General features: G+C 39.7%; 1 protein-coding gene across 1 annotated transcript in view; it reads left to right on the top strand.

Annotated features, from left to right (window-relative positions):
• wnt3 (wingless-type MMTV integration site family, member 3) overlaps positions 1-18,010 on the top strand; it is a 58,257-nt gene that overhangs the window by 32,943 nt on the left and 7,304 nt on the right. Inside the window, exon 2 of the mRNA XM_056469900.1 lies at positions 7,126-7,367. Coding sequence (XP_056325875.1) covers positions 7,126-7,367 — 242 coding nt within the window. The remainder of the gene's footprint in view (positions 1-7,125; positions 7,368-18,010) is intronic.

Below are 18,010 nucleotides of genomic sequence, written 5' to 3'. Positions count from 1 at the left end.
CTCAATCATATCACGTGCTTATGTTAAATTAATAACATTTTCAAAATATGCATATAGGGAGCACGGTGGCTCAGTGGTTAAAACTGTCACCTCACAGCAAGAAGGTCGCTGGTTTGAGTCCCGGCTGGGCCAGTTGGCATCTCTTTGTGGAGTTTGCATGTTCTCCCCGTGTTGGCGTGGGTTTCCTCCGGTGCTCCAGTTTTCCCCACAGTCCAAAGACATGCGGTACGGGTGAATTGAATAGACTAAATTGTCCACAGTGTTTGAGTGTGTATGGGTCTTTCCCAATGCTGAGTTATGGCTGGAAGGGCATCCGCTGCGTAAAACATATGCTGGAATAGTTGGCGGTTCATTTCGCTGTGGCAACCTCTGAAATAGAGACTAAGCCGAAGGAAAATGAATGAATGAATGAAAATATGCATACAGTTTCTGGCAGTCCAAATAACAGAGGAAAGATCTATAAATGTGTGTGGTCTTTGAATATAGTTTTGGAGAATAGATGGTCTTCGAGCCAATAGAATTTTGTAAGTCCTAAGATGCATGCAGGCCAATCTCGCATGAATGTAACTATTTTTTTTTTTTTTGTTTTGGTGAAGTATTGGCTAATAAATATGAATTAGTGCAATGTAATTTGAGCAAAAGGGCTCACCCCTATGAAAATGCATGAATGAAGTTGTAGATATTGATGCAAAGTAAAACCAATTAGGTTTGTTAAATTAATGCAAAATCAATTAGGTTTGGTTAAGCCCAAGGTCCGCGGTCACGCAAAAAGTCTTGGAGTTATTTTTGCACCGAGTTAAATTTTGGTAAACAAATAAATTCAGTCATCAAAAGTGGTTTCTATCAATTAAGAGACATTGCCAAATTGAAGCCTTTTCTGTCTTTTAAGGCGTTGGAAACCATCATCAATCTTTTTATTATGACCAGATTGGACTATACTGCAACTCTTTGTATTCGGGAGTTTCGCAGGTTTCAATTGTACGCCTGGAGCTGGTTTAAAATACAGCTACTAGGCGTTTAACAGGAACCAAAAAAAATTGTATCTCACCAGTTTTATCATCCCTTCACTGGCTTAGGATTTAATACAGGTTATTGTTATTTGTTTTTAAAGGTTTGAATGGTTGAATGGTTACATAGGTGAGCTTCTTCACTGGCACACTTCAATGAGGCCAATCAGTTTCAGCTAGCTGTTCCCAAATCACGGTTAAAATCAAGCGGTGACATCTGTGGAATGGTCTGCCTTTACATATCCGGTCATGCTCTTCACTTAGTTCTCTTAAGTCTTGTTTATATATATTTTTGTATATATATATATATATATATATATATATATATATATATATATATATATATATATATATATATATATATATATAGTTGAAGTCAGAATTACTAGCCCCCCCTTTGATTTTTTTTCCTTTTAAAAATATTTCCTAAATGATGTTTAACAGAGCAAGGAAATTTTCACAGTATGTCTGGTAATCTTTTTTTCGTCTGGAGAAAGTGTTATTTGTTTCATTTCGGCTAGAATAAAAGTAGTTTTTAACTTTAAAAAAAAACATTTTATGGTCAAAATTTTAGCCCCTTTAAGCTATATATTTTTTTCGATAGTCAACAGAACAAACCATCGTTATACAATGACTTGCCTAATTACACTGACCTGCCTAGTAACCTAATTAACCTAGTTAAGCCTTTAAATGTCACTTTAAGCTGTATAGAAGTGTCTTGAAAAATATTATTTACTGTCATCATGGCAAAGATAAAATAAATCAGTTATTAGAAATGAGTTATTAAAACTATTATGTTAGAAATGTCTTCTCTCCGTTAAACATAAATTGGGGGGGAAATTGTACCTGTGATATACTTCAACTGTATATATATATATATATAGAGAGAGAGAGAGAGAGAGAGAGAGAGAGAGAGAGAGAGAGAGAGAGAGAGAGAGAGATTTTGTATGTTAGTCGTTTTGTAAAGCATTTTGGTCACCATCTGTTGTTTTTAAATGTGCTCTATAAATAAAGCAAACAACATCAAACAAATGTAAAATAGTTTTAAATTGCCATAAGATAGTAAAATCAAACAATAAGTTTTCAGGGGTAGCTTAATTACTGTATTTGTGCTCTTTGGGTAAGGAATTCATCAGAATAAACAGCAAAAGGAAGTCCAAGGCACTTTTTTTTGTGTTTTGTGATTGTGTTTATGTATCAGACAATTACCCAAGAACCCTAAAGAAACTTTTAAGACCTGTACTTTTTACCTGTGCATCTGCTAACCACTTCACTTTCACCTACATGCAGACACAAACATCAGCATTATGATGTGAACACCTTGACAAAGCTGATGGTGGAGTGACGCACACACGTGAAGCATCAAAGCCAGCCAGACACGCAATTCTCTCGACATAAGACTCTCGTACAAAGACGCACCTCCTCTAAAACCTGGCAGCCCGCTAACATCTCCCAGCTCTGTGTTCACGCTTTCACACAACATCAAACACGGAGAGTGTGCGACTGGAGTGAGGGAGAACGGCAAAGAGAAGCCTCTGAGGGGGATTTTTCTCTTCTGACTTCAATGCTTTTGTGTGTGAGGGGTGCAGTAGTACACTCATCTGTCAGAGAGATTGGCGCTGTGATAGGGTTGCACCCAGCGGGGTTCCTGAGGTCATCGTGCGCGGCTGATCTCTAATAGGTGTGATCCACCGCTGGCCTGAAGGGGGAACCATGTAAACCATTGGCCCACATGACAGCGTCTATGCCAGTGCTGTGAGGCAGCATATCTCATCATAAAAGCATGGAATACTGCCTCTGCACACCCAAGGCAGACGCTTAAATTCACAGGCTCTGGAAAAAAAAGTAACAAAAATAAATAAATACATATCTGGCAGCGTGGTGATGCTTTTATTGGGACCTGTCTCATTTTGTAAAAGCATGTTATCGATCTTATTGTGAACAGTTCTTCTGTGCATGTTTCATTTTTATGATACTTCTTAAGTCATGAGTCTTAATCAAAACCTCCTCTTCCGGAAAAAAACAACAGATTTCTTCAATCATTTCATAAAGTCAAGTCACAGTTATTTATAGTGCTTATACAATACAGATTGCGTCAAAGCAGCTTCACGGTAATAAACAGGAAAACAGAATTTTGAAATATATCTCTAGCGCTACAAAAGACAATAGTGTCTTTATTCAGATGATTCATTTCAGTTTCATAACAATGTCAATGTTGCAAAAGCCGCTTTTTCCACTTCATGGCAGAGTTTGGATTGGTATGGCTCAGTTTTGAGGCCTTTTCCACTGCATTCTGTACCCTGTAACTGTCTCACTTTTTTATGTGAGACATACCATTGCTATTTTCCAGCAGTGTTTAGCTGCAAACTTGATCAAACTCACCTGTCTTAAATAAGTGCTTCTTCAGATCCTACTTAGTTTGTTTAGTTGTTTTTGAGCAGGGTTGGAGCTGAACTCTGCAGGAAGGTAAATCTCCAGAAACAGGATTGGTCACCTCTAGTTTAGGTAGTTTCAGAATTGAAATGAGGTTTGGGGGCAAGTGTAATGGAGGCTAAAGCGTGACATATACACACTGCTGATCACCAACTGGTCTAGGAGTATCATGACTACCAGTGTAGACCAAGGTCATTATATTTAAATTCAATTCAATTCACCTTTATTTGTATAGCACTTTTACAATGTAGATTGTGTCAAAGCAGCTTCACATAGAAGATTTTAATTAATTAAAACAGTGGCAGTCCAGTTTTCAGAGTTGAAGTTCAGTTTAGATCAGGTCAGTGTGGTTTAATTTTTACTGCTGAAAGTCCAAACACTGAAGAGCAAATACATTGATGCGCAGCTCCACAAGTCCCGAAACATGCAAGCCAGTGGCGACAGCGGCGAGAAAAAACTTCACCAATTGGTGAAAGTGAAGGATAAAAAACCTCAAGAGAAACCAGGCTCAAACATTTCTCCTATGGCCAAAAGTCTTGTGCAGAGCTGCAGTCTAGGCACTGGAGGCTGGAGAACGCTGGACATCCATCGTGGAAAAGCTGCAGGTAAGAGAGGTGCACAGGCTGGCCCTTTAGGATCAGTGCGAGGACTCGTCTGTCACTGGGGTCTTACAGGAGTCAGTCTCATGCTCTCTACTCCTTCATGACCACCACAGCAGCTGCTCAAAAAACGGCCTGGTGCAGGATTATGGAAACCTCGGGAATACATTTTTTTTTTTTAAAAGACTAACATAAGCGCAGATGCCGTTTAAATTATGTATGTTGGGAAGTGTTCCCGGCTCTGGTTGCCCTAAATAATTTAAATTTAAAGAGTTAGCAGCAGCCTGTTTTGCTGGTTCGAACAACTAAATCATGTCAGAAATGACAGCATCTTTGTCCGTAGAACAGGTCCAGATGTTCCCCTCATTGGCAGCCAAGAAGCGAATCCAGCAGATGGAATGACCTGGAATTAAAATGTTTTCAGGAAGTCACAGCAGTAGAGGCAGTGCAACTACGCTGATAATCTCACTTAATTTAAGCGGTACTAAACTGAAACAGAAATGCACCTGAACCTGAAGCAAGCTGAGCAGTCCCAAATCATACCGTACCACACAGTGGAAAAGATAGTTACTTTGATACCTTGACCTAGATGTGAGAGAGGTTTAGGTGGTCACTCTACCGCTATGATCCAGATTAGACAGAAGTTGGGGGAGAGGGGAAGGGGTAATGGAGGCCAGCTAATGAAAAACATTACAACAGGTAGACATCAGTCCCTTGGCTTGTATAGGTGCACTAGAATCAGATAAGTTACATTGGTGATGTGATCCAAATTGGAGAGAGGTCTAAAGGGTGAGTGTAATTTACGTCAGCTAGCATGAGCTGTGGAGACAAACCTTTCTCTCCTGACCTCAAGAGACACAATAGAACCAGAAGAGTTACATTGGTGTCGTGACCCAGACTGGAGGGAGGTGTGAAGTGCACCAGAAGCAGGTGGGTATTACTGGTGCCATGACCTGGATAGGAGTATGGATTTGGAGATTACATTGTTGACTGGACTCTGACTGGAGTGGGGTTTAGGAGGTGTTTAACACAGGCCAGCCATTATGAGCTGTGCAAGCAAACCTTACTCCCCTAAGCTCAAGAACCAGAGGGATTAAACTGGTGCATGGCATGGAAGAGAGCAAGGTTTAGGGCAGGAGTGCCCAATCCTGTTCCTGGAGATCTACAGAGATCTTCCTGCATAGTTCATCTGCAACCTTGATTAAACGCATCTGTCTTTAATTACCAAGTGCTTCTTCAGATCCTAACTAAGTTGGTTTAGTTGTTTTTGATCAGGGTTGGAGCTGAATTCTGCAGGAAGGCGAATCGCCAGGAACAGGATTGGGCATCGCTAGTTTAGGAGGTTACTTTGGAAGCATATTTCAGTTTGGAATGAGGTTTGGGGGTGAGTGTAATGAAAGCCAGAATGTAATGCAGGCAAACCTCACTCCATGGTCTACAGAGGCACACAATAACACGAGGGGTTAATTTAAAGCCATGACATGGATGGGAGGGAGTTTTAGGAAGCTACATTGATGTCATGACTGAATTGGAAAGAGGTTTAGCAGGCTAAGAGACATGACTTCAAACCATTCTCTTCAGACCTCAAGAGGTAATCTAGAACTGTGATGTGGATGGGAGTGAGGTTTAGGGGGGTGAGTTATAAGAGTTGCACAGGTAAATCTCACTTCTTTGAATTCAAGGGGAACTCTAAAGACAATATTTTTAAGTGTCGTTAAATGTTAGTGGGCCTAGAAAATCCCATTTAGAGTAGGACGAGGAGAACAAGAGCGGATCAAATAAATTACAATCTCACATTCAGATCTGGCTCCAACCTACAACCAGTTAACAGTATAGAGTATTCTAAGTATAGAACCACATCCCCATGCTGCATTCTTTAATGAACTTTCACTGGGATGTAAGTGACAACATAACATCTAAGAAAAGATCAGTTTCTACTTCCTTTATTAGTGACCTTTACTGTTTGGGTTATTGTTTTATTAAATGGTGGTGACTGATAAATGATAGAAAATGCTTTTGCAGAATAATATTGTATATATAATATAATAAAACTAAAGTAAAATTTCTATTTGCAGTTTACAATGAAAACTCAGTGTGAGTGTTTTATTATTTTTGAAATGATTTGTACAGTATGCAGCAGTCTCTGAGTTCAGAGGTTCATGTAGATATGTTTTATAGCGTCGTCTGTGGGAAAATGAGGACAGAACTGCTAATAGATTCCTCTGCTGTACAACTGAATCTTTTCCAAACATTCACAGGATTTATAACACTGAATATTTGACTTATTACAGCTCCAGTTCAGAGCGTGTGTGTGTTCCGCATATGTTATCAAATAGACAATCTCACACACATACAAATTTTCTTTACAAATATGCGATAAAAATCAACGACAGCTTAATGAGCGTAAAGGTTACACCTATTATTAAAGTATGCATGTCAAAACAAGGACGTAATGATAACGGTGTGATATTATTCTCATTTTGGACACAGGAGGATGGCAATAAAATTAATAACTATTGTGAAAGTACTACTGTTTCTGGAATAACTAATAGATTGGGTCTGTTTCTAAGAAGTGTTCATGAAATTCTTGAACCACTCACTGTTTGGAGCAGAAGGAAATCTCTGAGGAATTTGCTGTCAGCTCAGCTACTGCACACAACCACACACATGCATACACTTGCAACAGCCAAATATCTAATAGCAGACACACACACGCAAAAAATATTTGAACACCGGATCAGAATTCATTATTTTCCACATGCGTACGTACATGCACTCAAACAAAACAGTTTTGCAGATATATAATATTAAGACAACATTTAATATATTCATCATTACATAAAGTGCTCAAGTCTCTTCTGAGTTTTGGGTCAAATCCAACAGAAAGCTCTTAGATTTAATTACAAATCGTGATTTGTATTCTAAAGATTCAGAAAAATTCTAGCGGTGACATTAGTGTGAGTAAATGACACCTCTTGATGTAAAAGATTAGATTACGTAACTGCTCTGAACAACCGACTTCTTGTAAAAGGCTTAGATGTCACGTGTGTCCAGATATGCGTTTAATCTTCATACTTATGTTTCAGGTCCCTGGCCCTTGGGCAGCAGTACTCATCCATAGGATCCCAACCCATCCTGTGTGGCTCCATACCTGGCCTGGTGCCAAAACAACTGCGCTTCTGCCGCAATTACATCGAGATCATGCCCAGTGTAGCAGAAGGAGTCAAACTGGGTATCCAGGAGTGTCAGCACCAGTTCCGCGGCCGCAGGTGGAACTGCACCACTATCAAAGACAATCTAGCCATATTTGGACCAGTGCTTGATAAAGGTATCGATTAGCAGCACACATCAGTCTACATAATATATAGTGTTTTAATTCCAGTAACAGAGAATGATCAGCCTTTACATACCTACAATTGTTTTGAGATGTCATCCATATGCTAGTAGCATAGTAGTGTAAAAGTAGTATTAAAAAAAAAAAAGAAGGCTTGTGGTAAATTGGAATTTAACTCACGATTTTACAAAAGAGGCAAACATTTTGTTCAGTTCTATTAAATCAATTAAATAATCAATAAAAAGTTTTGTGTTCAAACATTGCTGACAAACAAACATAACATTGCATTGTAACATTGCAAGACATCACTGAATTATATCTATCTATATCTATCTATATCTATCTATATCTATATATATATATATATATATATATATATATATATATATATATATATATATATATATATATATAAATATATATATATAAATAAATATATATATATATATATATATATATATATATATATATATATATATATATATATATATATATATATATATATATATATATATATATATATATATAGTTTGAAACAAGTAAAGGTTGAGTAAGTGATGACAGAATTTCGCATGCATTTAATATTAGATTATAGTCACAATATGCTAAGTAAAATAGCTGGTGAAACACTTCTCACCTATTATAATTTTCTTTAAAGAAATCATATATTTTTGACATATTAACATTAACTTATTAATTACTAAATTAATTTATACATTTTTCAGAATGTTTAGTATAAATATTTAGTTAGTCTTTTGCATTTTCAATGCAATGTAAAAACATGTAAATCAGTCAAAATGGATAGGGGAAAAATGGATGAACAAAAACAATTCTGTCATGATGAAACTTAAAAATATATTTTCATAAAACGGCAAACTGTGAACAAACCTAAACTGTTGTTAACACTTTCTTTGATATGTACCATTTGAGCTTTGTGTTTCAGCAGAAGGTGTTTAATCAAAGAAATGCTTTATATAACAACGTAACATTGTCCATTTCCTTGCACATCTTATTATTATTTGATTAGATTTCCTGGTTTTCCAGAACTTTTCTGATACTCTAGATGTGAATGGTTCTGAAAATCCAGGGTAAAGCGGAGAATGATGTGCTTCCTGAAAGACTTGCTACTTAAATGACTGAGAAGTGATGTTCTGTCACAGCCCATGACAGAAAGGATGCTAAATGGGTCTCAGAAAATCACATAGAGCCAGGATGGTTAACCACAGTGCAGGACCTGGGCAAGAACAGGCAGCGAGTTAGGGAGAAACAGAGAGAGAAAAAGAGTAGGGAGGCCAAATGAGATTACAAGCAATAGAAAAGGGCTAGAGGGTTCACTTCGACCCCTACTGTGCATGAAGGCCAGTATGAGCCATCCCTGTGTGCCTCTTACCGCCCGGCTCCCACGGACGCCCCATTCACACGCCCTTTTGACTGTGTCATGAAAGCAGGCTGAAAGGGAATCTCCATCCTTCCCCATCATGGAGGAAGAGAGGTGGAAGGCAGGGGGAACTGGAGAGGGGTATGAGGAGAGGATGAAGGAGACAGACAATGCGAAGTGGAGATATGGAAGAAGGTTCTCTGCTTGCATTGGGACTGGCCCAATGAGCCCTGACTGACTGGATTTTTAAAAATGCTTTAGAATATTTTGACTGGTATGAGATGTATGTGTGTTTTGTGTATGTGTGTCACAGGAGGTGGGGGGGTTGCTCCTTTTGGGAATGCCAGCCCCTGCTCTGGGCAGAGCTGAACTGGGCTATGGGGTGCGGGGTGCTGGGCCCTTTTGTGTGGGTAATACGGTGTGACAACACAGAGACAAAGGCGGATTCATGGACCCAGCAGGTAGCGGGAGCTGCGCTCTTCTTGGCCCTTGGCCAGAGCTCCTGGGGCCCAAAGCTCACAGTTCTCTGTTGTGGTGAACCCAGCTGGGCCTGCCAGAACCAACTGGGCCTCCTTCTGGCTGCAAACCCAGAGAGGTGCGCCCAAACACAACCTTTATTAAAAAGGACTGTTTGTCTTTGTGTGCGGACATGAACTTCCTGCAAGAATAAAACAAGAATACTGGGGCGAGATGAGTCTGCAGATTCATGAGAAACAGCGAGACAGCAGTCAATGTTGATAATGTCCACCTAGATGAGGAATTGGTACAATTTGCTTCTCATCTGAAAGCAATTGTACTAAATCGCAGTACTAATAGCACTGCTATTGATGACATGCGCGACAGTTCATGTGTGTTTGTGTGTGTATCGGTGTGTTCACTCACCCAGGCAATAGGACTTACCTAATCTAAATAGAGAGGTATTTATTTCTATGCAGAAGTGGACTGGGGACTGTCTGTCAGTTTGCATTTTAGAGCTTTTGCGACAGGCAGATGAAAGCAGCTTTCTATATTTATTCTTTTGGAACAAAATTAAAGATTGAAAAAGGGAAGAGCTAATGTGGCATGAACAGTTCTGGCCATTTTGCACCTCTTCCTTTATCTTCAGTACCTAGCAAGGGAGTTGCACAAACTACAACGGGTGAGCAATCGAAGTCTGAAAGGAGACAAACGGACTGGTTTGTTCATGTATTTCCAGTTGAAACAGGCACACAATCAAACATAAATTTGCTAATTGCTAATGAAGGTGTAGGCAACTCTTGTCCTATAGTATTCCAGTCTTGAAAAAAAAGGCTCACTAGATTGTTTTGAGTTTTCAGGAGTATAAAAATTGCACAAATGAGTGTAGAATAAAATCTAAAAGTAGTGCATCAGCTGTGATGTCTGTGGAGTGAGCTGTGTCCCTTCATTGTCATTCACACCTCATGTGGTCTCACGTTATAGTAACGTGATCATAAGATATGCACACTTAGGAATATCAGTGGAGGTTTTGAATTATCGGTGTGACCTTTGCTTTGTTTTATGAATGCAGACACACTACTTCTTTCACATACTGATTTTACTATATAGTAGGTCACCACTGGCTTGCTTGGTTGGTTTGGGACTTGTGGAACTGAGCATCAATTTATTTGCTCTTCAGTGTTTGGACTTTCAGCAGTGAAATGTATACAACACTGAACTGAACTAAATTAACTTTAACTCTGAAGACTGGACTGACGCATATTTAATTTACTAGAGCTACTATGTTAAGCTGCTTTGACACTATCTACGTTGTAAAAGTGCTATACAAATAAAGGTGAATTGAATTGAATAAGTAAATCAGCATATTCAGAGACAAATGAATTCATAGCTAGGGGACACAGATAAACTAGATATCCAAAGCCTACTAAGGGGCCTCACTACTGTCTACATAGACAAATTCCTTCTACGCCACCCTCCAACCATCATGAAAAGCAATAATAGACTGAAATGAACATATTTACCACAAAACTTTGCATGCAACAACTTGACTTCAAGTTCAACAGTTTGCCACTAGCATGATGCTAAGCTAACTGCACAATACATCACTTAGCACTGCACAACACAAAATCTTTTGCAACTTACACAATTACATACTTCTTCACTAAAACCTATCAAACTACGTTCTTCTCTAGAACAAAGAGCATTTTTTAAATATAAAAAAAATCTCTAGCAATTACAGCTATTTGTATACAGTGTAGTTTTGGACCCCAGATGACATTTAAATAAAGAGCAATTTACCAGAATTAGAACAATAACAATAACAATAACTCCTTACATTTATATAGCGCTTTTCTGGACACTCAAACTTTTTGGGGATTCTCCTCATCCACCACCAGTGTGCAGCATCCTTCTGGATGACGTGACGGCAGCCATATTATGCCAGACCGCACACCACATAACAGCTGATTGGTGGAGAGGAGACAGAGTGAGCCAATTTATGATACTGGGCAGTGGTTCTCAAAGGTTTTATCACCGCAGACTGGTCAATGCTTTTACAATTGTACCATTCAATTCACCTTTATTTGTATAGCGCTTATACAATGTAGATTGTGTCAAAGCAGCTTCACATAAAAGGTCATAGTAAATAGGAACAGTGAAGTTCAGTTTGTAGTGTTTAAGTTCAGTTCAGTTTAGCTCAGTTCAGTGTGGTTAATAATCACTACTGAGAGTCCAAATACTGGAGCAGATCCAACGATGCGCAGCTCTATAGATCCCGAACCATGCAAGCTAGTAGAGACAGCGGAGAGGGGAAAAAAACTTCACTAAATGGCGAAAGTGAAGAAAAAAAACCTTGAGAGAAACCAGGCTCAGTTGGGCACGATCATTTTAATTTCTCTGCTGGCCAAACATCTTGTGCAGAGCTGCAGTCTCAGTGGCGGAGGCTGGAAGCTGGCCTCAGCGAAGACTCGTCTGTCTCTGGAGCGTCACAGGAATCAGTCTCATGTTCTCCACTCCTCCATGACCACCACAGTAGCTGCTCAGGATACGGCCTGGTCCAGGATATGGAAACCTTGGGATCATCTCGTCGTTGGTCTTGGATCGAATCAGTGACTCTGCATAGTCTGAGGGACTCGGGAAGAGTATCCCCAGGTGGAAATGGAGAATAAAGAAAATAATTAGCATAGCTGCTGTTCATAGTGTATATAAACAAGATGCAGAACCTGTGTGGAAGCCCGCTAAGTGGTGCACTGAGTGTATGCTTTACTGAACAGATAGGTCTTTAATCTAGTTTTGAATTGGGAGAGTGTGTCTGAGCCTCGGACGTTATCAGGAAGGCTATTCCAGAGTTTACCATGCACCGGGGGGAGATTGATTGGGGTGATGATTCGTAGGTTGCTAGGAGACCATCAACATTGCTGTCACTCTTGTACAAGTTTTGTTTATAAAGAAAAATTACAAAGCGCTGCAGTGTTTGGGTGTTCTGTGTTTGTCTGAGATATTTAGTATTACCAAAATGTGCATATTCCATACAAGCTAAAGCTGATCGTTCAGTTCTTGTCACGCGACTTGTGGTGTGCTTGTGGCATTCAGTCAACCTCAAACCTGTGCGAATGCATTTAGTATAAAAGCCTTGTCTGTTTCGTGAGGTGCTGGCGCACTCAGCGGAGGTCCGCGGCGCGGCGATAGGCAATGTATAAATTAGCCTTCATGCCGATTGCGTGCACAGGCCGCGGACCTCCATTGGAAATAACAAACTTGCGTGAACTCTAGAAAAGGTGCGATATGCAACGGCCCCTTAAAGGCCGCCGTCATTTGCGATCTCCAGCAGTTGATCTTCTTGCACAGACATGGTGGATTCACCTGATTTGTTGACAATAGGGTTGCGGATCCATTCCTTGGCAGTTTGTGGGTCCTTCACTAGGCCTTTTCCCCTTAGCTAAGAAACTTTCCAAAGGTGTCTGTTTCTTACTCATTTTGCTGCTTGTGAGTTAAATTTGCAAGCTCAAGTGACCAAGATGTAAGTGAGAGAATACGGTCATTTTTCAAAATAAAAGATCGTTGAGACTTAGACAAATAAAACAGAAATAATTAATGATTTCTTGTGCGGCACCAGCCCGCGGCCCGGTGGTTAAAAACCACTCATATGGGGCATAGTTAAGAGGCCATGATGGACAGAGGCCAGTGGGCAAACCTCTTTTTCAAAGGACATCCTGGTATTTTTACAGCTTTTTTTACAATTACAGCTACTGGTATACAGTGTAGTTTTGGACCCCAGATAACATTTATACAAAGAGCAATTTACCAGAATTCAGGACCGAGTCAGGACCTTGGTTTAACATCTCATCTGAAAGATGGCACTCATTGAGCAGTATAGAGTCCCTATCATTATACTGGGGCATTAGGACCCAAACAGACTGCAGGTTGAGCGCCCCCTGCTGGTCTCACAAACATCACTTCCGGCAGGAACTTAGCTTTCCCATGTGGTCTCCCATCCAGGTACTGACCTGCTTAGCTTAAGTGGGTGACCAAGAGTTGCGGAGAGCTAGCTGCCAACAATAATATGTTACTATGACACCCATCATCTAAACCAGGGGTCTCAAACTCAATTTACCTGAGGGCTGCTGGAGGCAGAGTCTGGGTGAAACTGGGCAGCATCATGTTTTCCACAAGAAAAACTCAAATCTCTTTACTTTCTAACACAAAATAAGACGAAAAAAAAAATACGAATTACCAAGAAAATATATCAATCGGTAAGAAATTGTAATTATAATAATAATGAAAATGAAAAAATAATAATAATAATTAGATTTACTGTTATCCGCTGTGCTTTTATTACAGGAAAAAGAAGCAACAGTGTTGTCATTTGTTTTGACTACTTTTACATCATATAGAAATATATGTAATGTTCATTGTGTGAGGCAATGCAAATACAATGCAAGTAGTGTGATGCAAATGACCCACACATAACTGCAACCCTATAATTGGTCTGGGTTACCGGGGACCCTTATTGCTGATGGACAGGTGTCGATGTGTGACTGCAGACGACATTAGGCTGCACTGAGTTCCTTACTTTTCTATTATCCCGTTGTATATGCATCACTTTGATATTTTTTTGTCAGAGAGAGAGACCTCACATTATCTCTCTAAGTGACATTTAAGTTCACTTCCAAGTGAAAAATAGTAATTAAATGATTTACTCTGTCTAATCTTCAAGAAGAGCACAGTTAGCTCCTCCGTCATGTTCTGTGGCTGACTTGACTCGCTTTGCTTAAGGGTCTGCTGCTATCCAGATCCAAGGACATCATCCCAGCTTCTCGAGATGTCTTTTGATCATCCTCATTATCAAATTTACTAGTGGTTTTAAAAAAAAATGAAAATATGCTTGACTGCCTCTTTGCTATTTTGACAATAAAAATTTCATTTAGGTAGGCCCCGCTCACTGCGGAAACATCCAACATCCACCAACGAATGAGAGTGATTGTAAACGTAAGAAAGATGATTGTTTGAAAATATTGTTCATGGCCAATACTTAAACGTGACTGTTGCTTCAACTTGCGCATGGTGACCACCGCACACACAATCCATTCATTCATTCATTCATTCACACACACACACGCAGGTATTCACTTTGCACAAGTTAATGCCGAATCCATTCAAATAAATACTGGAAAGCAAAACACGAATATCTGACATTTCCCGGAACAAGATACGGCTCAAATTAAGCACTGATTTATATACATTTATCTACGTATAATGTCCCGCTAGGCAGCAACTTAAATTTTTTTTGACGTCTTGTAAATGAAGCACGCTGGGACTAATGTCCTCGTGTGCCCAATAGAAACGAGGCAGCCAGCCAGACATGGGAGAAAACACTCCATGGCAATGCTGCTGTAACTTTCACTGAGAAATGTTTCTCTACCTGAACCAAGCCCAGCCGATGTCCTGCCTCCAAGAGCCATATACCCCACTGTGATTAGTGGGGTCGTTCAGCTCTGAGCACAACACTGTAAAGTGCTATACATATCAAACTCAAGGGCCGCACTAACATTAGACTTTCAAATTAATGCGGGAGACACAAACTATCATCCCGCGGACCGCGGGTTTGAAACCCCCTGACCTAATCAAAATTGTGATAAGACGCTGTGTTTTTTGGTCATATATTCACATTGCATACAATACACCGGCATATTCCATGTGTGTGGGCACTCCTTTAGATAATCTTGCACTATTATAGGCCTTACTGATCCCTGACAAACTCGGTCTGAGAACCACTGTCATTACAGGCACTTGAATGTTTGGGGTGATGAAGTCAGATGGGTTGGTTGAGCTGCAGTTTTTCCTGTGGGGACCGAGCGAATCGGTGAGCCACAGTAAGTGCGCTATGATTGTGAAACGGTGGTGTCTGGTTCCATAATAAGCTGTTGCATTCAAAGGGGGCGTAACTCCATCTCTCAGCACATGCCTTCAGAAACCAAACACGCAGACTTATTGCTGGCTTACACACATGTGGCCGCAGGGCTCGGACGGGTGGGAGATTTGTGGTGGTGTGGGGGATCCTGAAACACTATCCAGAGAGAAACCAGCACACCTTTGAGATGACACAGTGTCAGTGAAACCTCAGGCTGCATTAGCCACGAGTGACATGATCAACAATCGTCCCAGTGCTGTCACAGACGTTTACAGCCAAGTACTCAAACACCTTGACAGTATTGCAGAGGCAGTCACAGAAAACGATCCGTGCCCTGGAGACACAAACACAGGTGAGAGACTTTTGGGAGGGCCACAGTTAAAGAGGCAGGGATCTCCTTCAAACTTTTTACAGAAGCCTCGGGATAGACTATAGCTCTGTTGCAAAATGCTGTCTAGCTGTCTTACTACACAGACATCTAAAGCCACGGTCGCTGTAAGAAATTAAGTCTGCCTCGACCCAACTTCCACTCTAAATGATGTGTTGACGCTCATTTCTCAAAAAGGGCTGAATTATGATAGAAAAGATAAGTCAACAGTTTGCTGTCTCTGCATTGTTTGAGGTGACTACATCTTGAGCAAATGGTAGCAATTGTAGAATGAGGACAACCATTTCATCAATGGTGTGAAAACGGCATTAACACAGAGAGAAAACAGGTGTGTCAACAGCCAAGGAGCAACTTCATTAACATCTAAAGGCAAGTCTGAAACAGTATAAAAGGTTTGAGTTAAAAAATGTTCAGGGTTCATTGGTCTCACAGTACCAGTGCTGGGCAGTAGCTTAACTACATTTCTCAGTAGTGTGGCAGTAGCGTCGCTACTTTCTAAATCAAATAGCTTTTCAGTAGCGAAGCTATTTTATTTGTCATGTAGCGCAGTAGCGTCCACATAAGCTACCTTTACCAATCGTGGATCAATAAGTGACGGCACCGACATTCACGGTGCTGTGAGGCCAGTGTTTAGCCGATGAAAGTAAATCCATATGATGGCGAGAATGATGATGATTTCTTCTTCTTCCTATTTTACGGTGTTCGACAACAAAGTTTTTGGTGCGTTACTGCCACCTCTGGTTGGCGACGTCACCAACCGAAACTTGCTTGATGACTGAGAGAGAAGAGTTATTTCTGAAGCAGGATTCCTCGTGACCGTACATGCACATATGTACATATATATACTTACAATATAATGTTTATTCCAAAAAAATTCCCTTTACTATAAATTACTATAGTATTTTAAATGCGTAACACCTGGTTTTATTGGATTTTTTTGTTTTAGCTGTTATATACTATAATTTGTTTCTGTTTAGTACAGCATATTATTTACAGTAAATAACTGAACTGAACTATTATGCCTCATATGTTTCACTGACAGTTTTATTGATCACTAAGATATGACTGACTTGAATTTAAGTTGCTTCGATTTAAAAATGAAATTGTAAAAATAGCTTAGATGTAACTAAGCTACTTTTGGCAAGTATCTTTTAGCTTAGCTCTCTACATTTCCCAGGGGTAGCTATTAATGTAGTTAAGCTAAATTTTAAGTAGAGTCGCTAATAGCTTAGCTCACTACATTTTTCAAGTAGCTTGCCCAACACTGCACAGTACCATGTGATGAATATTCAAAGGTCTGAGATCACCAAGTTTGAACTTTGTTAAGTCGCAGTCACTCTAGACACCACCAAGTAAATACAGGGCCAGTATCGCCAATATTGATACCGATACTTTTACTTTAAAAAGCATGCACTTGAACCTAAATGTAATTTTCTGTAGGGGAGAACAGCGTGCGGTGAGTTATGAGTTGAATGCTGTCAAAGCAGCTATTATTAAATGTACATGTTAAAACCCAGGACAAATCTTAAACACCTTTAAGCCAAATAAAAACATTTTTATTATTAATTAAGTATAGCCTAAAGCCTATCTTACCTGTAGCCAAAATATAAATCCTATAGTGTCCCTTTCACAGTTAACACAAAGGGATATTCAGACATTTTCATATTTTAAGTTTATGGTATACAGTAGTGGCCAGAATTATTAGAACACCTGTATTCTGACCAGCTAAAAAATGTTTTAAGTGGTTTTTTGTTTTTTTCTACTAACACACCACAGCAAAAGATAACTGACATATTAGCTGTTGAAAAAACTACTGTTCTAATAATTTTGGCCACCACTGTATATTTTTAAATGTCAAAATAATTCATATAACTATCAGGTTTTAATCTGCTGACTATATAGGCTATATTTAATCAGCCTGATGATGAAAGTAACAAGTTTAACTATCACCAAGTATACTTTGTTTCTCAAATTGACATTAACAAATAATACTGAATGTCCTATATAACTCAAATATTAATTTCACCACTGTAGCTAGCTACCTGGGTATTCATTGCCTCTACGAAACGACTTGGTCAGTGACCACTGGCACTGCTGGGGGTCTGTCTGGAGGATTTGCCTCCCCTTCTCTCCTTTCTTGCAGCTCGGCGTTCTCTTTTTCGTGTTGATGTATGTGTTTGTGTAGACTTGTAGTGTTGCCACAGTATCGAATAGACTTTCTAAAAACATCGCAATTTGCAATATTTTCGATTACTGCAGTAAAAAAAACTCCAAACAGCGTTCTTCTTTCTTTTCGTCATCTCAGAACAGCTAAAAGTGCTTGCGCTTTGGCACTGCTGAGTCACGTGATGAAAGGACAACGAATAACAGCAGAGCAGAGAGGAGCAACGGTGCATACAAGATAAAAGGAGCGTGGAGAAACAGGAGCAATGTACTTTAGCATAAATTAGATGAAATTTAAGTAAACGTTTCGCTCTCGGAAGGCTACTATCAATCCGATATCC

Source organism: Danio aesculapii, chromosome 12 (assembly GCF_903798145.1).
Source record: "Danio aesculapii chromosome 12, fDanAes4.1, whole genome shotgun sequence".
NCBI classification, from domain to species: Eukaryota; Metazoa; Chordata; class Actinopteri; order Cypriniformes; family Danionidae; genus Danio; species Danio aesculapii.
This window is presented reverse-complemented; position numbering and strand designations above follow the sequence as displayed.